The sequence below is a fragment of the Gordionus sp. m RMFG-2023 genome, chromosome 5 (genome assembly GCF_954871325.1).
Source record: "Gordionus sp. m RMFG-2023 chromosome 5, tfGorSpeb1-WG-v2, whole genome shotgun sequence".
Lineage (NCBI taxonomy): Eukaryota > Metazoa > Nematomorpha > Gordioida > Chordodea > Parachordodidae > Gordionus > Gordionus sp. m RMFG-2023.
Genome location: NC_088779.1, coordinates 4,195,224 through 4,221,176, shown reverse-complemented (window position 1 = coordinate 4,221,176; position 25,953 = coordinate 4,195,224). Strand labels below are relative to the sequence as shown.

Below are 25,953 nucleotides of genomic sequence, written 5' to 3'. Positions count from 1 at the left end.
AATGAAAGTTAAAAAATGTTTTTCTTTTTTTTGGTAATTTTTGTTTTAAGTTAAACACAGTGAGATTAACACATATGGCTTGTGTGTTTTCTCTCACTTTACTGGATTTCTTACTTTAGAAGTCCTCAGTAAGGTGATCCGAAAATATGAGTTAGACCGTTGGGTCCGGGAGACCACCCTGCATCCCAAGGTATATTTTGAGTTTCGGGAAGTTTAGGGGGGTAGGTTTTATCCCCAATTATGTACGATAAAACTAACACAACTCGATTCCACAAAAACGTTCTTTTTTTCACTTTGCGCCAATTTAATTTTAATTTATAATTGCGCCTTTTATTTTCCCTATAAAAGGGACGAATTTTTTATAGTTTAGATATACTTTATTTTTTCCTGTAAAATAATTTTGAAAATCTTTATTAATCTTTTTTATGTTTAAAATAATGTTGAATTTTTTATAGTTTAGATATATCTGATTTTTCTTTTTGTAAAATAATTTCTTGATATTAATAAAACGATAAATTAAACAATAATGTCTACGACTCGTTCGCAAAATACTTCAATCTAAGATTTAATTCTGGCAAATAATTTAAAATATCCCCATTTTTAAAGATATTAAAAATTAATAAAATAGGAGAAAAAAATTCCCTATAAATATGTCCACGAAAATTCCCAAATAAAATATTTAAAAGTTTTGAGAAAATCAATTCTGGTTAATTATTTCCTAAGAAATATTATTGGGAATTTATTTTCAGCTTTACCCTCCATAAAAAACACATTTTATTTCATTTATTATATAGTACAAGGGTTGTTTTCGGATATCCTTATTTTACACAAATTTATTACATATTATGAATTTATATATTGTTTATAATAGGAAGATATTCAAGCAGATTCCATTTCTATTTCGTTTTTATATGTTGTTGAGTCGCCGCCAGCACCGTTTTCTTTCTACATTGTTTTTGTTAAAAAGTTGTTTCCTCATTATAAAATTAAGGGATAAAACAATATATACTCTTATAAACATTTATTTCAATCGTTCTTAGCATGATTGAATTTAATTAGAGCACGCCTTAAGGCTTAATGAAACTATGAACCTGATAATTTATTAATTATGACATATTTCCTGCGATTTAAAATTTGATATCTGTTTATATACATTTTTATTTTACACCAGCCGAAATAGTGCTTGCTTAATTTAAATTTTTACCGAACTTTGAATGGGGGAAAAAAATTTAAATTGTACGAAATTTGATTTAAAAAAAATTCCTGAATCTGTTTTGTGTTTGTCCCGATTTGAAACCAATCTGGAGTCAAAATTAGTGATTAAGATTAAAAACCCTGAATCATTTTTTTTATATTAACCATAAATATCGAAATCTCAATGGGTTTTTTTTATATTCTCACTCAAAATGTTCAACAAAGAGAAAGTAAAAAAAAAGACTAAACGAGAAATACGTAGTACCAATTTGGATTTAATATCAAAAATTATTTAAATAGTTTCAAATTGATAGAATAACTAATTAAATTATTTTACCGGGATATCGTTCCTTTCATTGTAAAGAAATTCGGATTGGTATTCTTTGAGAAATTGGGTGGATCTGGCTTCGTCTATGAATAAGGAGTAAACCCTCTTGATATCTTCTATGTTTACCTTGTCGGCCTGTGGAAACAAAAAGGAATATTTTACAAATGTTTTAAAATTAATTTTTTTTTTCCCTCTAGAAAAATAACAAGGCTTCTAATAGCTGTTCATCTCACATCTGTTAAATATGTTCATCATTAGAGAGTTAAAAAGCCAGACTTGGGTAGCTTTCTCAAAATGGCCCGATTAAGATTTTAGCTATAAATTAATATTATGTTAAGCATCGAGATTTGGCGAATAGATGTCCAAGCATTTCTGTCAGTTATGAGCAAAGTCTTTGGGCTTACATAATGTTATTTTAGTTATAATCTTAACCGGGCCGTTTTTTAAAATCGACCCGAATCGGTTTTTTCAAAAATAAAATTGACTCGAATATTCGTATTTGTATACGAATCGAATAATAACAATATATTATTCGTGATACTAACGAATAATTTCATTCAGGAATTTTTTTTTTCTAAAGTCGATTTTAAAACAATCATTTCAAACTCAATAACCACTTTTTCAAAAAATGACTTTTTATAAAAAAGACCAGTTATTTTAATAACAATAATTTTTTTCCCCCTCTAAAACCTACCTTTCTTTTACGAGCAACTAAATGAGAAGTAGCGATTAAATGAATGGCGTATCTGAGTGACGTCTCCATGCCGATCCTAGTTAGAATTATCATAGCATCGTCCTCTATCGCTACGTCTTCTTCGTTACATCTTATAATTTGAAGATGGGAAAGAAAGAAATAAACATATAAAAATGCTTCTCCACTTAAATAATTGTCATATAAAAAAACCAGGGTTTCACAAAATCACGATAAACAAATGAAGATTTTCTTTAAAAATAAATAATTTTTTATCAAATGTAACATTTGTCATAATCGTTTTTTTCCCATGTTTTAAAAACATTAAAATGAGTAAAATAAAAATATCTAAATTAAGCGATATTCATCCCAGAGGCTCCCACTGGTTATTTTATTTAGGGGGTGGTAAAAAAACTAAAATTTTCAATTAATGGCAAACTCATAAAATTAATTTTACAAAAGGCTAATATTTGAGGTGGGGGGGGGGGGGCTGCTTAAAAAATTTTTTTTTAGAGGTGTTAGATAGGCCTCCTTTACCCATCACTTCTCAAATGGTTGATTCTATCAATTTTCATAAAATAAATTAAACGATTTCTTTTAAATATACTAACAGTACACAAGATATTGTTTTTTAATAATGACCCCACCCTTCCCCTTAATAAATTTGAAGGTCATATTTGGTTATAATTATTGGAATTATATAGACGCAAAAATATTTATTCTAGCCTATATTATCCAACAAAACTATATTTTAAAAAAATGTTAAGATGAGTATCGTACCTTAATTATTAATACATTTGAAATTATATTAAAACATACTAAAAATATAATCAATTCTTTATAACTTTTTTTTTATTAAATAAAAAATGAAGAATCAAAATTATGACAATCTGTCATATTTACAGCTAGTTAAGTGTACCATACCAAAATTATGGTCCATACATTTTTTTAAAATAATTATATACTTTTTTTTTTCGTGAACAAAAATTTAAAAAGTTTTATAATTAAAAAGATTATCCGATCAAAAATATTTTTGAATTATGATCAAACCATCAAAAAAAAAAGATTTGATCGCGAAAAATTTTTTACACCCTCAAAAATGTCAATATGCTAACTCGCAAAAGATTTTGAATTTTAATCTAAAATATATTGTTGTGAGTTATCTTTGCATTCACAGTTATCCCGAACTGGCGGACAAGTAATATAAAATTCACAAAAAAAAATACGGCATATTTTGAAATTAACTTAGTCTCAAATTCGTAGTGGAAGATTTTCTTTACTTGGCTCGCAAATTCGCGCCAACTATAAATGAGATGGGTTAGGCTTCAAATTTCGATTTCGTTTGCTCAAAAATTTTCAAATACTCATTTTTTAAAAAAAATATCTTTATTAAGTCTGGTAAAACAATTAGGTATATAATATTTATTTATTTTTTAAATTAAAAAAAAGAAAAGTAACCTTATAATTAATATTTCCTTGATTTCTTCCTCACTGTAAGGTTGGGTGTGAATAATCAAGAGTCTATCTAGCAGATCGACAGGTATTCCGTGCGGGCTTTCGTAATCGGTTCCCCTTATTCTAATATGTTATGATTAGATATTTCTTTGAATTATAATTATATAAGTTATGGAATGATGAACGATTTTCATTTAAATATGTTTTATGCATCCTATTTTAGCAATAAAAACGTATTATATTTGGTATAAATAAATTTAATATATATATTTTAAATAGTAGTGTTGTTAAACGGCTCATTTTGAGCCGATTTTTAAAAACGGCTAAATCGTGAGCCCTTTTTATGAATCGGCTCAAAAACAAGCAGTTTAACAACACTGCACCCCAGACCTGCTGAGGTACCATTTGCAAAGCATATTTTTTGATAAATGGATGAATATAATTTATTGTTCTTCGACTCCCAAAAAATAACCAAGATTTCCAAAGATTGAATTACCCATATTGTTTATTAATTAAGATAATAAACTATGAAGATTCGAGATTCTTAATAATATTTTTATAGATATTAAGTACATTTGAAAATCATTCATGGTTTTTTTTGCCAGAAATATTACAATATATATTTCCTGGCCTGAGAAATTTAATTATATATCCTGTCAATCCTAGACAAAAAAGTCTATTATAAATGACAAAGAGGTAGACGTCAACTATCAAGGTGATTCTAGTAGAAATTTATATAATAAAATGATAGAATTACGGTTAAAGTTTGGATTTTTAACAAACGTAGATCGTACATAATAAATAAGGAAATTTAATGATATACTTGGTGATTCCCCTGTTGGTAGCGATGATGATAACCGGGGCAAGATCTGACTCGAGAGCTCTGTTCAAGAAAGAAAAACATTCTATATCCAACATATGGACTTCGTCTATGAAAAGTACCTTGTTATCATTTTCATGTTAAAAAAAAATTACATTATATAAAAATGGAATAAGAAAAACATCAATATTAGAGTATAGATTTTTAACGGATCCGGAAATACAAATTTAAATCACCATTAATCATGTATTTTAATACAACAAATAAATTAAGTTATTGCAAAAAATACTGAAAAATTTATGTTTTTTTTCATTTTTTTTCGTGGATTTAAAAGGTTTTGTCGAACCGCTTTTTTTTGGAAGGGGGGGGGGGCATATCCCAATCAATTAGAGCAAAAAATGAGAGCGGGGCTAAAGAGAGAAATTCAAAAGGCTTCAGCTTACCAATCTCGCTAAAAATGAGTTATAAGGTTTCAGACAAATAGCTATTCGACTTCAAAGAATAAAAAAAAACTGTTCAACTTAAATTAAGAGGAAAAAATGTCCGTTTGTTGATAATATTATTGGAGGAAACCATGTAGTTTAGATAATTCTAAATATTTATTTTATTTTTCTTGTTTCAGCTTGTTACTATGAATATATTTGGAGATTAAAAAGAAAATTGCATAATAAATTCTTGAGATAAGTCCTTAGCCGGAAATAATGCTCATCAAACAAAGGAAGCTTGCTATTCGACTTCAAAGAATAAAAAAAACTGTTCAACTCAAATTAAGAGGAAAAAATGTCCGTTTGTTGATAATATGATTGGGGGAAACCATGTAGTTTAGCTAATTCTAAATATTTATTTTTATTTTTCTTGTTTCAGCTTGTTATTATGAATATATTTGGAGATTAAAAAGAAAATTGCATAATAAATTCTTGAGATAAGTCCTTAGCCGGAAATAATGCTCAATCAAACAAAGGAAGCTTAATTTTTAGCTTATTTTTATCAAGATTGAAATATAAAAAAAAATTGAAATAGATGATATAAAATATAGGAATCAGATTTGAGATTTATCGAGTATTTTTTTTTCATTAATTAAGATATGATGTATATATAATATGTTTTAGCAAAGTTTTAACCATGTTATAAAGTTCTAATTTTTCTTCATAAATCAACGAAATAAAGGCACTATTAATTGTTTTATATGTTGTTATTTATAATGATAATTCTAGTCTGTGTGATATAAATTTTAAATAAAAATAACTGCCCATTTTATGATATGATATAGTATTTACGAAATTATTTAACCTTTAGGAAATTAGGGACAAGTTCTAAATCGCTAAAAAAAATTGGGAATGCTCGTATCCCCTAGGAAAAATTTTTAAAGTAAATTTGAAATTAATATTATATTAATAGATGCGAGGGAAGTTAACACTTGCATTTAAATTGAATTATCTCTAAAAAAATGGAGGAAATATGATAAAGATTCCTACCAGTATGATTTGCAATAGCAATCTGGAGCGGTAACAGAAAATTTAATAAAACTCTTTATAAAATAAAAAATAATATATATTATTTACTAGTAACTATATAAAAAAAAATCTATTTTCAAAAAAGTATTCCTTATTTAAATTACTTTTGTCATATATTCTTTAAAATTTAGTATTTGTATTTTAAATACATTTTTTTTTAAAAAACGTATTTATTTCCAAATACCCGTTTTCCGAGTGTGTTTGTATTTATATTCGAATACAGCTTATTTTTTTAAAATATTGATCAACCCAGCATAAGATAAAAGCCGGCAAGTAGGACCAAATCTGGAGTGGGGTCTATGGTTTATTTAATAAAAATGAGGCCTTTTTGGGAAGGGTTTAAATAATATAAAAAAATATTGTTTAGTCATGGAATAGATAAGACAGGTTTAAGTCTCGAATAATGTTAAAAATAAATAAAATTGAGCTTGGGACCAAAATAACCAGGGTTTTACCATAACTAGGCATAAAAACCCGTTTTTAGGAGAAAATAAAACAAATGTGATTTTTTTTTGTTTTATTTAAAGATTTTACCATTACAATCCTTAAGAAAATATATGCAAATTTTTCGATAAAATAATTTTATAATTCGATTTTTAAAATGTTAAAAATTTCGTTAAAACAATATTTTAGGGTGTTTTCTATTTAGTATTTTCCCCCTGTTTTTTAAAAAACCTTTTCATATTCCAAGCCATAACCTTTTCCCACCCCCCTATTTTATTAACTATTTATATAATATATATATATACTCCAGAAATAATTTCCGCTTTCCCCTCTTCTTTCCATTCCAGGACTTTGGCATCGATTTGATCCCGGATCTCGGATTTGATTTCACCAGTGTCACCTTATTCATTTTTTATATTAGGTGTATTATAATGTATAATAAAAATATATATACCATATTTAACATGTAGTATCGTTCCAAACTTGAAGAATACTATATATCATTTTTTTTAGTCTCACATATATTGTGGAGTAAAGGATTGGGCACTATCCCTTATTGTATTTAGTATTTTAAATACTTAAATGTAGATACAAATACATTTAATAGTTTTTATATAATAAATTCAATTTTATAATTATAAATGTGTGAAATTCACAATTTATTTATCTAAATATTAGATTTTGTGTTATGAGTTTTTAAAAAAAAGGGATCTTGTTCGTTTCGCGTGGTGTTGTTAAACGGCTTTATTATTAAAAGATGGCTAGCACCACATTTTTTTAGGCAAAAAGTATCGAGAAAGCCTGGAGATTCGCTCATAGGTGAACGAAATTTCGAGACTTGCCTAATATTTTTTTTTATCGAAAATATAGGGTATGCCGTTTTTTTTTAAAAAAAATCGCGCAATTTTATTAACATGAGCGAAGTTCGTACTGAAAGCGAAACTAAAGAAATCGATTTTTTGAAGAAGATTCCAGTTCTTTCGAGTATTTTTTTATGATTAATCTTTCTTCTTACCCTTCCCTTGATATTTTGATTTTTTTTAGCAGAGCCATCTAGAAAAAGCTTTCATATTCCTTTTTCGAAATAAAATTATAGTGCAATTCTGTGCTCAACTTAAGGCATAAGAAACTATTAAATGGAGTGCTTTCATACTTTTTCCAATAATTAGGTACTTCCCCTGATGTTTGTAATTTAATAAATTGTACGATGATTTAAATACCATTTACGAATTTTTTTTTAATACATATTAGCAGTGTTGTTAAAAGGCTAATCCAATATTTTAGTCAAAAAATGTTATACAAGTCTTGGGAATTCGTTAATAGATGTCCAAACCCTTCTTCCATCTATGAGCAAAATCTCCGGACTTGTGTAATATTCAGAGTTGTTAAAAAATACTTTTAAAATGGATCTAGATACAGATACATCGTCTAAAATAATATCTAGATACAGATATTTTAATCAAAAATCTATCTAGATACAGATAAGATACCACATTTTTATATCTAGATCCTTTAACAACTCTAGTAATATTTATGGCCAAAATATTGGGTTCGCCATGTTTAAAAATGGCACCGTTTAACAACACTAACGTATCAGTCAAAATAACTACGATTTATTTAAAATAAAGGGATTGGTTTTTAGATCATAACTTTCATCTCACCAATACATAGTGAGTGACTGATTGATGTCTTACATGCATATCGTATAAATTTGTCGTAAGATATTATATATAATTAAAATTTAAAATCTACTAATCTACATTTAAACATTATTTGATTGACATTGGATATTACATAGGATTGACATTGGATATTACATAGAGTTATATATATATATAATGTAAAAATACACAATTACAACATTAGTATTTATATTTTAAAAATGATATTTTGTATTTTATATTAAATACTCTTTTTTTTGAAGTATAATTTAATATTTATTTTGGAATATATTTTGCCCATAGAGTCTGCAGGGCTTGCCCGTCAACATCATCAATAAAAATATAGGCCCGGCCTGTGACCCGAACTATACCTGTCAACCCAATCAACATCTTTAATAAAAATATAGGCCCAGCCTGTGACGGGACCTATGCTTGTCAACCTAGCATGCGCGTACGCAGGAATTTGGTGTGGGGGGGGGGGGGAGGATTAAAATTTTTTAAATAAAATCATTGTTATTTAAAAATATCAAGCATAAATTTTTTTAGGACTAATAATAATAACTAATATAGAAAACTATAAAATAAATGTGAATTAAAAAAATATTAAACGGATATAACCGGCGGCATATGAAAAACTATAATATAAATGTGAATTATAAAATGTTAAGTAAATATAACCAGCATATAAATCAGAAATCACTATAAAATAAATGACCCAAAATAGAAATTTAAATTTGAGCCTTTAAAATTTATATATAAAGTATAAAAATTTAGATGTTGGAAATATAAATTATTACACAAGTTTCTTAGGAATAATTGTATTTTCTATGTTATAACTTAAAAAGTATTCATGAAAAAATATAATTAAAATATTAATTCGCACATAAATAATTAAGAAGCATATTATAAATTTATATGTAAAATCCAATCTCCATTGAGATTGGGTTTATTATTCAATTATCTCATCTGTGCTTGGTGTAAAATACCTATGAATATTCAAAAGGGCCAAACCATTCAATATATTGTCAGAAGTTGTACTCCTTAGGTATGTTTTTATTCTTCTTAAAGAAGGGAATATTCTCTCATTAGTTGCAGTACTAATGTGAAGTGTTGCTAATATATATAATTTTAATACATTGGGAAAATAATCTTAAAGATGTTTGAAATGATGCAAAACATCCATAGCATTTTTTGGGACTATATTAACCATAGTTAATCTTTTATATACTATAGTTGGCATTCAGCTAATAAGGCATCATAAGATACTTTAACATCTTCATGAAAAAAATCTGATAAATATTTTATTTTTTTTCTATTACTATCTGAAAAAGGTTGGTAAGGATTTTGTGGAAGTAATATCTGCAGACTGCTAAGTGCTGCCTGATGAATTAAAACCCGTTCTATTTGGGTTATAAATGTATCTAAGAGAGGGATAAAGACATTTATTTTATAATACTCTTCTACTGACCCTATATTAATGTTAGGACGATGAGCTTGCCTCGCTGCAAGTCGAGGGAGCAAAAGTTAATCTCATATAGCTCTGCTTTTGAAAATAACATATAAAATATGAAATTCAACAACATTAGCCCTAATTTCCCTGAGTTCTAATAAAATGCTCTCCGCTATTCTCATCGTTTCAATCAAGTCAATGTTATGTTTTTAAAAATACATAAAATAGTAGTATAATATATATAATGAGAAAAAAAAGTAAGTATTGAAACCAATGATATGCTTGCTTCTGAGGATATATCTCCTTCAGGTGTGATTTTTCAGTAAGAGCATAATAATCAACTCTTCTAACTCTATAAAAGCTGTTTTGATGGCTAAGACTCCATCTCGTTGGACAAGCTTTTTGCAATGTCTTTCTCCTTGTTGGACAAGGAGTTTAGAAATAATTCTGTTTACAGAATCTCCTAATGCTTGAAATTTTACAAGACCACGAAAATTACCTTCATTATAATTATTATTGAAATTCAAGGTTCCTGAATCCAAATGACCATGTAATTCTGGGCCCTGCAATCCACAATATAGTATAGCCTCAATAGTTAGCTTGATCTCTATTTTCTTTTGCTATTTTAATCATATTTTTGTCAGTATGTGATAAAATGGGAATCATATCCCCACAATTAATTTAAAGAAATAATGGGTTCACCACGTTTGTGATAAATTTGTTTTATTGACAAAGATTTATCCAGCATCTTTGTACTTGTTGACTTAACTAACAGGATTCATAACTTGCAATGAGCTCCATTGTCTCGGATAGAGAATTCTAGCCCCAACCATCTAGTAAAATAGCTGTTTTGAAATATTAACTTTCAATTAGCACATAAAGTTTGCGTGAAATTTGAGGGGTGGAATATAAATCGATTATTAAATAAAATATTAATCTTAGGTATCTTTATTACCTTTTTAAGAAGCTTATGTCTTACTTCTAAGCTAATTATGAAATGTTATAAAATTATTTGTACTTTTTTACTTTTTTGTAAGATGACTAGGTTTTTCATCATCATCAATATGTTTAAAAAAAATTCTTACGTCCATAATTATTATTTGACTAGAAAATAGACAAATATTACGCCAAGAAAAACTTGAAATCGAAATTAATTGATAAAACAACTTAGTAAATGAATGTGATAAATAAATGTAATTAAATATATACTTAAAATGAATATTATAAAATACAACTTAATATAAACAATAAATAATATTTTCGAAAAATATATCCGGCATCTGCATTTGGGGGGGGGGGGGGTAGATTTTTCCTCCTGCTCCCCCCGCTGCGTACGCTAATGCAACTTAGTCAACATCATCAATAAAAATATAGGCCCTGCCTGTGGCCCGAACTATAAAAAACAATTAACGTTATATTTTCTTCCTACTCATTTTCTTTTTTAAGCCTGAGTTAATATCGCAATTATAAAATGAATTTTAAAAAAAAACTGGTCAGCGAGGCCTGTCCAAATCTTAAAAAAATTACCACCGGGCTGTGACAGTGCTCAGGCCGAAGATCATTTCGTAACTCGGTAGGGGGGGGGGGGTGAATTGTTCCAGATAACCCCGGCTGAATAATGCCAGGGCCAATCAACCCCCTACGTCTTTAAAATGTGATAAGCGTTTTTGAGCCTATTATTAAAAAAGGGCTAACTCAATATCTTAGCTAGAAAAAATAGTGCTCAAACTACGAGATTTGGCTAAAATATGTCTAGTCCTCTGTAACTTCTGCGAACAAAATCTTCAGGCTCGCGCTATATTTCTGGGGTAAAAGACTTGATATGGGCTTTACAACGAGCCGTTTTGACTACATTTATAATATATCGTTCGCCTGAAAATTATAATATTCTATCTCCACCTTTTTTTTTCAATATATTACGGGAGAGCAATTTTTAAAAAATTAAACTATTGTTTTCCAAATAGGATTGCCTTTTACTATCGGATGTAATTTGAGTTATTGTTGCCGATTGTTGATATAATTTCATATTTTTTTAACATGTCAATCAAAAATACATTTTTCTTTAGAGAACGTAAATATAAGAAATTATTATGATTATTATTTTTTTCTTGGAATAAATTAATTAAACTTATTCAGATACTAATAAAACAAATTGAAAAGTGACTAAAAAATTAATAGAATGGTATAAATTATATAAATTATTGATTTAAAGAAACCATGTTTGACAAAAAAAGTGGATATAGAATAATCTAATTCTCGTGCGATGATATATAAATTATTATATTTTTTTATTCATACCAGAAAAAAGGGCTAGAAAGCCTTGAGTCCGACTATTGATAACGTCTATGTCGTGCAGAGAAACAGTATGGCTGATTTCTTTCTTTTTTTGTATTTCGCCTTCGGGGCAACGAACAAATTTGATCTAAATATGGTGATGGTCATTTATATTATCATCATTTCTTTAAAAAAACATTCTATCTATCCCTCGCGTTACTCGGGTACGTAAAAAAACATGTTTTTTTAAAAATAACGAAATAAAAAACAACAAAGAAAAACATGTTATTTCACTTCTTTTTATCCCTACTCTTAAACATCTAACACTAACACACACTCTAAAATATACAAACAAATATATGCATCATATAAAAATTAACTTTATTCCCATTAATTATATTAATCTTACAATCATAATCATAATATAAACATATATTCAAGTATAAACTCTTGAACCAAAGACCATCTGACTATAACAAAAACCCAACTCCCCCAAAGATCACTTATGATTGACATTTCATATATATCATTATATATATAAATATATAACAAAACTACAAAACTACAACACCTATAAAGTAACATTTTCATCCCACCCTTCCCTTCCTAATTCCTTACACTAATTAGAAATTCGTATACAATATTTTATTACATTTGGAGACATGGCGTCGTAATCGCGGGTACGGTTGATAGCTCGACCCAATTTATGAATTTTTCCAGAACTTTTATCGATGCTAATCACGTCGCTTATAAATCGCGAGGGGTGTATAATATTTAAAATTTATTATGAAATAAACATAAACTAAAGTAGAAAGAGTGGGATTTCGATGGCTAGATGTCAATCATATACAAATTGACCAATTATATCTATTTTAAGGAGAGGGGCATGAGTCAATGAGAATGTTGGCATAAGATATTAAAAAATTATTCATCGGTATTTGTTGCTCTCTATAAACATTATCCCTTCTTTTAATATTTTTATATTTAAAATTAATTATACCCTGCCTGAATCTTTTCCTTGATCATGGCTTCTATCATTTTAGGGCCTAGGTCGTATAAGGTTTCCATATCCGTTGTTTTCATCGTTATTTTGCCTACTTTTTGAGCCTTATTTTAATTTTTTTAAATATATATATATATATAAATGAAAAGGTAGAGTAAAAAAAACATCATATTTATTCACCAGTAAGCAATGTCAGCCTGTCATGGGAAATATCTTTCGATTCACTGATGACCGAACCGAAAATCTAGTGTATATTAATTTAAATAGTCTCACGAAATGCCTAGGCAAATTATGTATCGCGAATTTTAGTGTTTTCAATATCTTAGCCAAAATATTATTATCTACCAAAGCCCCGAAATTTAGCCAAGATGTACGAGCCTTACCGATCAGCTGTGGGCAAAATCTCCAAGCCTGGGTGTGGTAATTTACTTTGGGCTAATATCTTGAAATTAGACATTTTCAAAAATCGGCGAAATCGAGTTATTTGAACAAATACTACATTTTCTTCAAATTTTTTCTTTTATTTATAAAACCATTTATCTCTATCGATGATGCATATATTACACTTAAGATCCAGCTGTAGCGCCATTTTATGGTTCGCGCGCCGATTAAATGCATTAAGGTGTATTCGTATAACAATAAATTTAAATATAAATAAAGACAATTAGTCGAGGCGCAAACCACAAAATGGCGCTACAGCCTGACACCTATCTATGAACACTTTTAATTAAGGAATCGTCAATCTAGTAGTATATATATATATATATACGCTTCATTTGTTCTAAGTATTACCACGTATTTAGTAAAATAAGAATATTTCAATTCTTATATATATATAATTTTTACTGGAGAATGTGCAGGGCGATCTATTTGAATCTCGACCACTTCTCCTTCGATCACGTCAGCTTCTTCCCTATTTATAATGGATAAAATAAAAAGCACAAATTTGATTGGTTAAAAAAAAACAGAGGTGCGTGCATCATAATCAAAGTTATTTATTTTAAACCATAAGGGGCATGCGCCGTCTAATTTTTTTATTTTATTTTAAAAACTCTAAATAGATGTCTGAATTAAATGTTTGCAATGGTGCGGGTTAAATTTATTAAAAACTATGGGCGGGCTTTTTCGGTCAAACTTGGGTACAGGCCTTCTTTTTATTTATTTAAAAAAATCGTTTTTTTTTTTAAAAAAAAATTTCATAATATTGCATATTTTATAGGTTGATTTAAGATATATTAAAATAAAATAAAGAGCCAAATCGCAAACGTTAAAATAATTTTTAAACATTAGACGGGTCCGGTTAAACAAAGCTTTTAGATAAATGGGCATGGGTGGGTAAAATAAAATAAAAAACCATGGGTGGGCTCGGGTTTAAAAAAACCGCCTATTGCAGACCTCTAGTATAAATGAAAAAAATTTAAAATTAATAATTGAATAGGAAATAAGTATAAAAAAAAGCCTATTTTACAAAATATATTATTTCTAAAAAAAAAAAAATGGACGTCGAAGCAAATTTTTTTTTTTTAAATTCAGAACCAGAGTTTGAAAAAAATAATTTTTTTTTTAAATTGGGGTTTCATCATGAATGAAATTTTTTTTTACAGAAAAGAATTAGAATTTTACGTAAAAGTAGGTTATAAATACTGTTTGAGAATTTCCCCAAAAAAAAATCTTCCAGCAAATATGCAGCTCTGTATCAGAACTTTGAGAACAAAAATAAGACGATTTGCAGGCAGTCTAGGAACTTTAATTCTAGAGAGTTAAAGTTTACTCTCCTAAAATTTTTCTAGAAAATGTGCATCTCTATATCAGAACTTTTAAGAACTAAAATTAAGACAAGATAGTAAGCAGTCTAAGAACTTTAATTTAACAGTAATGCAAACTTTTGTAAAAATAATAAAATCTAAGAGTCTGATCCATCCTATCATTTTTTTTAAAAAAATTTTTAGGAACTGTTAAGTTTATTTTAAAAAAAACATTCAGAAATTGGAACCATTTTTACTTCATGTCCGTCTATGGAAAAATAATGTGAGATGCATTCGATACTATATTTTAGCAAAATAACAATATGGTATTGTTGTAATATGATATGAAAATGTATTGATTTTTGTGTTAAAATTTGGTTATTGATTAAAGTGTAAAGAAAAAATATATATATCGATTTGATATTATTGATTTTTATGATGATTTTATATATAGTTTCGCTCGCGATTTTGATATAGATTTTTGATATTATAATTTTATATATATAGTTTTTTTTGATGTTTTTTTCCGAAATTGTAAAAAAGATAATATAAATATTTTTGGTCTGAAATAAAATAAAGAAAGAAAAATAAAAATAATTGAAAATAAAAATTTGTCTTAAAAAATGATCACCACAGGTATCTTGCTTATCAATTTATCGTGAACGAGAGTTATATTTTTTTAAGTTTAGACTACTGATTAAAATTAACGATTTTCGTGGATCTATTACATTTAAAAAAAAGTATCTGTTAATCTTGTGCCAATCTCCAAATTAATATCAAAAAATATCGCTACAACCCTAGTTAAAACCGTCCTACAAAACCTGGGAAAAAGCGATTCATTTTTTCATTAAAAAAAATAAGGAAACAAAATTTATAAGAAATTATTAAGAAACCTACTAAAAAAATTGCATATTTAAGTCAACAAAATATCATACCAAAAATTTGCAGATCCAGCTGCATTTATTTTATCCATGGACCAATTAACCAGGCAAATAAATTATTTATATTTTTTCAATATATTATTATATTTCATATAAAATTTACAATACGTAATTAAATTTAGATTTTAAACAACTTGTAGGAATTGTAAATACAAATTGAGATGATATCTGATTCATTTATAAACTGTATTTCTTATTATAAAAATGAACTTAAGAATATAAGCGCACATATTAAAATAGTGAGGTTCCACACCTTTGTTTTAAATGACTTTTTTTTTAATAAAAGTTTCACTATATAGCTATAAGTAAAAACATTTAAATATGATATTGATTAAACATCGAATAATAAATAATTAAAACTTGATGCGAACTCCTATAGACTTCCTTATGACTTGAGTCAGGGCCTCAGTTTTATTCATATCTAGAGAATATACTTCACTCGCAGATATATTGGTGAAAGGGGTGTCGGAACCAAGCGCTTTGGATATTCCTATATATATATAAATATCCATGTAAAGCAGAATTTCTATACTCTATTCTTCAATGTATATATATATAGTGTTGCTAAGCCTAAGCCTAATAAGGCTAAGCCTAAAAATGTGATAAGCCTAAAAATTGGCTAAAATAAATTAGTCAAAAATTCTGCATCGATGCCTAGCATTAATTATTATTTATTTATTTTAGTAATACAATTAATTTTATTTATATTTAATGTAAATATTTTATATTTATATTCTTATATTTTGAAATGAAAATAAATATATTTATTTGATGTTTTTTTAATAAAAAATATAATATGCTGCTATTGTAAAAATGTAATATTCTTTTTAATATAATTTATTAGTAATTTTCACAATCTTTTTTGTAAATACATCTTTTATTGAGGAATTATATTGTAATTTATTAGATAAAAAAAAAATCTTTTAGGTGAAATCTTTTATAATATTTTTTATCAATTTTGTAAAATTATCTATTTTTTTTATTAAATGAGGTGTTTTTTAAAAAAAATTTTAAAAATAATTATATTATACTTTTTTGATGTTATTTTATATGATCTTTTTAAGGATAATATTTTAATGTGACAATTGTCATAAGTTATTTTTAAAGTTTTTTGAATTTTTTTGACGAATATATGTTAAAATAAGTATTGATAACATATTTAAATAAAATTTAGTGAAGATGTACCATGGAAAAGTGACAATTGTCATAATCGTTATTTTTAAAATTTTTCGATTTTTTTTGACTAAAATAGATTATATAAGTATTGATAACATGTTTAAATAAAATTTAGTGAAGATGTACCAAAGATAAGTGACAATTGTCATAATCGTAGTTTTTGAAGTTTTTTGAATTTTTTTGACGTAAATGGGCTAAAATAAGTATTGATAACATGTTTAAATAAAAATTTAGTGAAGATGTATCATAGATAAATGACAATTGTCATAATCGTAGATTTTAAAGTTTTTTGAATTTTATTGACGAAAATATGTTAAAATATAGATTGTAAAATTGTCAAATTAAAATTTCATGAAAATGTACCATATAAAAGTGAAAATTGTCATAATCGTTATTTTTAAGTTTTTTGAAGCAAATGGGTTAAAATTATGCTATAATTAATTTTATAGGTTAAGAAATTAAAATACTTTTTTTAAGCTAAAGATAATTTGATTGATAAATAATTAATTATTAACTCGACATTTTTTTTTCTATTTTTTCATAAAATTTGATGTAAATATTAATAAATTTTTTTTATTAAATATTTTTTAAGGTGATTTTTATTCATATTAAGAGTTGTTTATGAATTTTTTAAATGTGGTTTTTGTAAATAATTAATCTATGAGATAGCAGTAGAGGTGTTATTCGCATGACCCTAATTTTTAAAATATAAAAATTTCGTCCCAGCTTCTTTTTTCTAAAAAAAAATTAGGTCTGGCCAGGATTTTTAGTCCGTACTTTATATATTCATGGCCGACCCGTCCTGGATTTTTTTAATGTTGTTTTATGTTAATGTTATCAATACTTATTTTAGCCTATTTACGTCAAAAAAAATCAAAAAACTTTTATAACTACGATTATGACAATTGTCACTTATCCATGGTACATCTTCACTAAATTTTATTTAAACATGTTATCAATACTTATTTTAATATATTTTCGTCAAAAAAATTAAAAAAAGTATAAAAATAACGATTATGACAATAGTCACTTTTCTACGGTACATCTTAACTAAATTTAATTTAAACATGTTATCAATACTTATTTAAACATATTTTCGTCAAAAAAATTCAAAAAACTTTAAAAATAACGATTATGACAATTGTCACTTTTCTACGTTACATCTTCACTAAATTGTATTTTAACATGTTATCAATACTTATTTTAGCCTATTTACGTCAAAAAAATTAAAAAAACTTTAAAAAATATGATTATTACAATTGTCAATTTTCTATGGTACATCTTCACTAAATTTTTATTTAAACATATTATCAATACTTATTTTAATCTACGTCAAAAAAAACAAACTTTAAAAATAACGATTATGATAATTGTCACTTTTCTACGGTACATCTTCTCTAAATTTTATTTAAATATGTTATCGATACTTATTTTAACATATATTTATCAAAATTCAAAAAACTTTAAAAAAAATGATTATGACAATTGTCACATTAAAATATTATCCTTAAAAAGATCATATAAAATAACATCAAAAAAGTTTAATATAAAAATTTTTTAAAAATTATTTTTAAAAAAAACATCTCATTTAAAATAAAAAAATAGATAATTTTACAAAATTGATAAAAAAAATTATAAAAGATTTCACCTAAAAGATTGTTTTTTTATCTAATAAAATTTACAATATAATTCCTCAATAAAAGATGTATTTACAAAGAAGATTGTGAAAATCACTAATAAATTATATTATTTTTTTTATTAAAAAAATATCCAAATAAATTTATTTTCATTTCAAAATAAAACAATATAAATAAAAAATATTAAATCATATCATGTTTATTTGTTATTAAATAAATAAAATAAATAAATAGTAATTAATGCTAGGCATCGATGCAGAATTTTTGACAAATTTATTTTAGCCGATTTTTTCACCTAAAATCTCGGCTAAGCCGTTCTATAGTCGGCTAAAATTAGCCGATTAAGCAACACTATATATATATATATTCCTAAAATTTTATTATATTATTATAAATTATCAATAATTATTAGAACCTATATTTAACAATTATGTGTAATGAAGTATAATTATATGATATTTATAGCTAAAAAGTTTAAGAAAAGTTAGTCAGATGAATATTATATTATGTCATCGAGATAATAAGTTTTATATTACCCATTGCGATGGCAGTTTTGCCAGTGCTCGGTTGACCCGATATCAATATAGCCCTTCCAGATAATTTTCCTTCCTAAATCAAATATAAAATATCGAAAGAATTTTTTAATGCACAATTTACGGTTAGGTCAAATTATTAAATCAGACCCGGATTTATTTTAAAAAAAAGAAAGAAGTAATTTTGTTATGGCTATGTTTATTGTAAACTGCTTCAAATGATTAGGAGCTGAAAAATAATGAGAAGCAAATAAATATCAAGTGCTGTGCCGATATTTAATATCGGATCGGCATCGGAACCGATATTTAGCGTTATAGAAAAATGTCAGATCGGACCGATCTTATTTTTAAAAACCGATCTGATCCGATATGGTAAAAGCATTGTAGAAATGTATCCACGTGAAAACTTTTCCAAGGATATTATATAATGAATCGCCGAATAGTTTAAATCAATATCTGAAAATATATCACTAGAAAGGACTGATATATTTATCAAATTGCTAAGGTCAAGCTCTTTGAGTATTTTTTTTTAAACCATATGTTGTTAAAAGATCCCGATATTTGTATTCTGCTGATAACGAGTTATATGGAAATGTCGAAACGCTTTCATTATTCATGATATCTTTATATTCTGACTCGAAAGACATAGAGTTAATTATGGCTGATATATTTTTATAGAAGGCCTTTAAGGTTGAAAAATTTTGTTACAACCATTTTAAATTTTTGGTTAATTGACTCCGTACGATTATTAGTTGAATTAAAAAAATGAGGAGCAGATGATCTGTAGCCAGTAACCCACTCATTTTTGATTGGGTGCCAATTGGTATTATAATATTTAATAACATCGGGTAAATTTAAATGGACTAATTGTGAATAAAGGTTATTATATTGATCGTCGGATTGAGCATATTACAAGGTTTTGTAGAATACCTAAAACTGTTATTACTTCGTTATTGGTTATTATCTTTCGTTTAGATGTTGTAATTTCTCTCTTAAATGTTCTCATGACATAAAATATGCGTATATGGATGTCAGCTCTTGAAAAACTTTCATAAAGAGCTTGCCTATCAGCAAAGTCTTCATCTCCAATACTTCATGATTAATATCATCGTATTTAGCTAAAATATTGCACATATTTTTTACACAAAAATATGTTTCCCCCTAACTAAAATAAAAAGTGGCATATATAGATTGTTTAATTTGTAGGTTGCATCAATGAATATCACCTCAGGATAATATTTAAGATGATGGAACATGCTAGCATTTTTAAATTATATGCCCTTTAATTCATTATGATTTTCTAGTATATCAAGCTCCATTATCATCCCTAAGTTGATTTATTACATCAAGTAATATATTATTGATGGATTGTTTAACTTTGCAGAAATATTATGAATGTCTCTCAAAGTCAGCATCTGACCTGAATTAAGTACATGCTTTAAAACTGATAGCCTGCTCAATAATTTTTTTTAATTGGAGATAGCCTTCTTGTTTGGGGAGCATCTGAAATATTTTCTTGTCTTGATTGTATAAATCATATATTAGTTAAAAAACAAATATATATTTCTAACTTTAATCATGGTTTTTATGATCTTTCACAAATGTGACTATATCTAAAGAACACTCAATTAGTATATCAAGCTGAAAAAAGACTGAGAACATAAAAGTACATTCCTTGCGAAGACTTGATGTGGTTCTTATACCTCTAGACTGGGATTATTTTTCAGTCCATATTTACTTATATAATAAACTCAACTATATTTATATTGAGCAATAAATGCACTGCTATATGATTCCTTTAGTAAGTCTGATTTATGAATAACTATGTTTAAAAATTATTCTTTTTCATATAATGGATATGGCAATGTGTAAACTGTGGCTTAATAGCTTGTCAAGGGGGAAACCTATTTTAGTGTAAAAAATATGTGTAATATTTTAGCAAAATATAATGATATTAATAATGTTAAAGTAATTATTGGAGACAAAGACTTTGCTGATAGGCATGCTCTTTATGAAAGTTTCTCAAGAGCCGAAATTCATATATGTATATTCCATGTCATGAGAACTTTTAAAAGAGAAATCACAACATCTAAACGAAATATAACCAATGACGAAGTTATAACAGTTTTAGGCATTTTACAAAACCTTGTATATGCTAAATCTTATAATCAATATAATAACTTATATTCACAATTAGTTCATTTAAATCTACCCGATGTTATTAAATATTATAATACCAATTGGCACCCAATCAAAAATGAGTGGGTTAGGCTACAGATCATCTGCTCCTCATTTTTTTAATTCAACTAATAATCGTACAGAGTCGATTAACCAAAAATTTAAAATGGTTGTAACAAAATTTTCAACCAAAAAACTTTTTATAAGGATATATCAGCAATAATTAACTCTATGTCTTTTGAAAGGGAATATAAAAATATAATGAATAATAAAAGGGTTTCAACATTTCCATATAACTCTTTATCAGCAGAATACAAATACCGTGATCTTTTAACTACAAATGCTTTTAAAAAATACTAAAAGAGCTTGACCTTAGTAATTTGATAAATATACCAACCCTTTCTTGTGATATATTTACAGATATAGATTTAAACGATTCGGGGATTTATTATAAAGTCCTTGGAAAAGTGTTCATGTGGATACATTTCTACAATGCTTTTACCATGCCGACATATATTGTTACTACAATCTGGATATAACTTGGATAAATATTGCCCCTGATTATGTAATTCAAGATGAACCTGAGCTTATTCTATGTCAAATTATTTTGAACTCCACTTGTGTCTCATACAGATATTACAATTACAAATTTGGCACCACCTATTTCAAATCGCAAACTAACACAGAGAGAAAAATATGAAAAATTAAGAATTATGCTTCACATCTACCTCAGGATCACTTTGAACAAATTATCAAAATGAATAAATATCATGCGGTTGGAAAAATGTTCACAGTTACACCAATAGATAAAAACCACAGAGACTCATTCGCCCATGGGTATCAAATGTAAATTTAATAAATTTATTTTTTAATTGATCAGAACATGATAAAAATAATGGAAGTCATATGCAAATGAGAGAGAAGGTTGATGGATCATGATCTCTACAAACTAATGGTATATAATTAATTTTCAATATATATTTAAAATAATCAATGATAGATATAGAAATAAAAGCAAACATGGGCAATATGATATCTCCAGTTCTGCAAAGTAGTTTTATATTTTATCCATATTTCAAATATTTTCAAGATGTTGATGTTATTGTTCATGATGATCCAAATTATGTGGAACATGATAGTGTTTTTGTGCCATGCACTTCTATTTCTCCCATTGGTAGTCAATTTAATATATGATTTCTATAAAATTATTATTTCTTTTCAGGCCAGGATTTTCATAATCAAGTTTTTTCAACATTAGAAAGTATTATATATTTTATATTTATTTATATATTTTCTTTAGACCTTGATATGATTGACAAAAGAACAATGGAGAACAATAAAAATGATATATCAATATCCCCAACTTCTTGTATTATTTACGATTGACAAAAATGGAGAACAATATAATTGATATGTCAACAACCCCAACTTCTCGTATTATTGGTTAATTATATTTTAAATAATGAATTTTTATTTTTTTCTTCAGACCCTGACGAAAAAAGAGAATATTTAAATGTCATAGTTTACAACTATGCAGGATACTGGTCTTTGTATTAATATCTTTTTATCAAATATATATTTTTATTTATTTTTTTAAATAATAAAATTAAAAAACTTAGATTAATATCTAGATTTAAGAGACAAGGCAGACCAAGAAAAGCAGACCTATTTGTAATAGGTATAACAAAAAAGGGTGGAATAAATATATATTATTGAAATATGTAATCTCATAATTTTAATCATGAAAGAAAAACCTTTGAAAAAAAAAATAAGCATAAATAATAATTTTGATATACCTATCACTGATAATAGTGTTTTGGAATCATAAACCTGGATGATGACATAAAAAAAGGCATTACATTTTTTTATAAAATATTTATATTTACTATAACCCTTTTGCTATCAGATCCCCTTATATCAGATTGTCAGAAATTAATTTTATAATCACGGATAAAATAAAGACAGGTTTTTATTAAAATATTTTACACTATAATTTTTACTTTATTTTATTTTAGAAAAGAATATCCAATCTGAAACAAAACACATTTTGGATGTTATATTTTTATATTATTACAACATTCTTATAAATTTATTTTCAGAAGACATAAAAGCATTTTCAGCACTGCTGAAAGATGAGCAAACATTATGGATATTAAAAAAATTTATCAAAACCAACTCTTTAAAAAAAAGTATATATTAAGGATGATATTTTTAAAAAGGTGGTCCATTTGCCTCCTACAATTGATATACAGTGCTTAAATAATGTTGATGTGTGTTTAATTGCTCCCTACATTACTAATGTGGCATATTGGTGCATTAAGAGTCTTATGAAAATGATATAGACTGATATATGGCAGTACAAAGATTGTCAAATGAAATTAGAAAGCTGTTCTATTCTATGTGATATTTGTTTTTACTTGTATCATTTCCATTGGCAGAAAAAGATTTTGTAGAAAATGACAACATTTATAATATTAATATTTCGCTTTTATTTAACATTTTTTATATTAACGTTTGTAATATTTATCTTCTATTTTATAAAATTTATATAAACGTTTATAATATTTAGTTTAACTGTTTCAAAACGAATGCATTTATTTGTTTGTTGTTTTTTTATCAAATAAAAAAAAATATAAAATTTTATATTTGATATTATTAGATATAGCCTCAATATATTGGACTACAACCTAGCAATAAATATATGGGTATGCTTCTAATAAAATGAACAATGAAAAGGAATTTTTTAAATTTCAAAATTTTTAAAAAACTTATTAAATCTCTCTGTGATAACATATCTTTCATATAATAAAAAATTTAAGGGTTTTCTTTAGATTATCTATACATCAGATTTTTAAAAAATCCATGCCGTAGGTAAATATAATTTTATCGTTATTAAAAGTTATTATTTACCCAATGATGAGGCAAATATTATCATCAGGGGGGGGGGGCAATTATAATTTTATTGTTATAAATGCTATCTAACCACTGGGGCAAATATCATAAAATGCTATTTACCTCCCTGTAGGTCTAATATAATATAATATTACTTTTATCATTTCTAAAATAATTCCAGCACTTCGTCTAGCCTTTATTTGTCCTACCATTCCTTGAGCATTCTAATATATATGAATCGTATAATATCAATATATTTTATAAAAACTGGTTGAGCATGAAGATTTTTATCTAATCCTAACCCTTGAACATGTGAGTGAGCTCCTTAATAAATATTACAATGTACTATATTTTAAATTAATATAAAAGTACATACCAATTCTTTCAATTTTAGTAATTTCTCTTATTTCTGGAATTTTAGTAATATCCTATGATTAATTGTATGATATGATATAATGCAAAATATTTGTTACCAAATCCATTTGAAATTTTTGAATGTATGCTGGTATGAATATAAATTAAAATTTGTTCTAAACACTGACTGGTCTATTTGGATAATGATGATAAGGTGAAAAAACGATCACTTTTATTAATTAATTCCTTAATATATATTGAATACCTAATATCTTTCTAATTTATAGCCCAAATCTTCCCAAGTTTGGAGCCTCAGTTAAGCATCATTTGTGCGTCTCTGTACATACATATCGTTCATATCTCTACCAGTTTTGTTAAACGGTCCATTTTGAGCCGATTTTTAAAAACAGCTAACTGATTACTTCATCCAGAAATATATTTCCCAAGCCTGAAGATTTTACTCATATAAGGAACAAAAGCGTAGACATATATTATAGAAATCTTGAGGTTTATGCAATATTTTTCTGGCGAAAATATTGAATTAGTCGTTTTTAAAATCGGCTCAAAACAAGCCGTTCAACAATACCTTCAAAATAAGATTATTTATATAATGTATTAGTAATTGTAAATGAAATGCAATGTTATTAGGATTCAAAATTTGCTTATCTCTATCACTAACCAAGATATTCATTTTGAAAATTAGAATTTGATAAACAAATTAGGGCGTCGCAAGTTTTTTATAATCTCAGGGTGCTCAAAAATTTTTTTTAATTTTAGCTAACATTTACAAAATTACATTTGGTATATAGAAAAAAAATTCATTTTAAGTGGGCTTTTCATATTTTTTAAGGGACCTGAGCTGAGCCCTTGCCCCTCTCTCTAGTGACGCTACTCAACTAAACTCAAAGAAACGAGTTGGGATAGTTGGGCATCTATCAAAGAGGATGGGATACATATAACTCATATAATAACTAATATTTTCTGTAAAAAAGGTATAAAATTATTGATAGCCCTGAAATATAATTTATTAATAATTTTTTTAGAATATAACGTTTGCATAAGAGTATCTCCGAGTATTACGCTACTCTTATTGATAAATTTTATTTAATTTTTTATTTCTTTTTTTAATATAAAAAGAAAAGTCAGTGCGAATTCCCATAAAGGAAAAAAGAATATATACATTTATAAATAAAAACTAAACACACGATAGATTCAAGCTCTCGACCACATAATTATTTGTACAATAATTAAAAATACATAGGATTAAGAAACAAAAATTTTAATATAAAATAAACCAGCTGCAATAATATTTTTTAGTATATTTTATATTCTTCATGATTATTTTATGACTTATATTATCTTTTTATACTTTAAATGGCATATTTCGTAGAATAATATTATATTATTATTATTTTATTCAAGATAAAATCTTAAAATTTTTTGTATTATATTATTTAAATGATCTTAGTTATCGTCAAAGGTAGTAATCAGTCAAGTTGTTTTTAATAAATTATTATTTTATGACAATTTTCTTCAATAAATGGAATAGATTATGTTTTTATTTTTTCCAAAGTTTAAAATTTTTTGAGGAAGTTAAATTAATAATTATATAATATATGATAAACCAAGTGCAAATTTATTTCTGGATTTTGAGTATTATACT

General features: G+C 26.2%; 1 protein-coding gene across 2 annotated transcripts; it reads right to left on the bottom strand.

The window, feature by feature from the left end:
- Positions 1 to 756: 756 nt before the first annotated feature.
- Positions 757 to 24,683, bottom strand: LOC135930570 (ruvB-like 2). Of its 2 annotated transcripts, none has more exons than XM_065467400.1 (17): positions 24,556 to 24,683; positions 24,410 to 24,482; positions 24,313 to 24,364; positions 24,205 to 24,260; positions 24,092 to 24,160; positions 18,870 to 18,942; positions 15,881 to 16,010; positions 13,681 to 13,747; positions 12,832 to 12,938; positions 12,484 to 12,577; positions 11,856 to 11,979; positions 6,752 to 6,846; positions 4,492 to 4,610; positions 3,672 to 3,791; positions 2,217 to 2,346; positions 1,532 to 1,657; positions 757 to 945 (listed from the first exon to the last, which is right to left on the bottom strand). In XM_065467400.1, the coding sequence occupies exons 2-17, from the start codon at positions 24,416 to 24,418 to the stop codon at positions 880 to 882; spliced, it is 1,437 nt and encodes a 478-aa protein (XP_065323472.1). In that variant the 5' UTR covers positions 24,419 to 24,482; positions 24,556 to 24,683; the 3' UTR covers positions 757 to 879. The 2 variants fall into 2 exon arrangements, with proteins under 2 accessions (XP_065323472.1, XP_065323473.1); XM_065467401.1 differs by having other exon boundaries at positions 24,410 to 24,438; positions 24,556 to 24,679.
- Between the last annotated feature and the right edge of the window lie 1,270 nt (positions 24,684 to 25,953).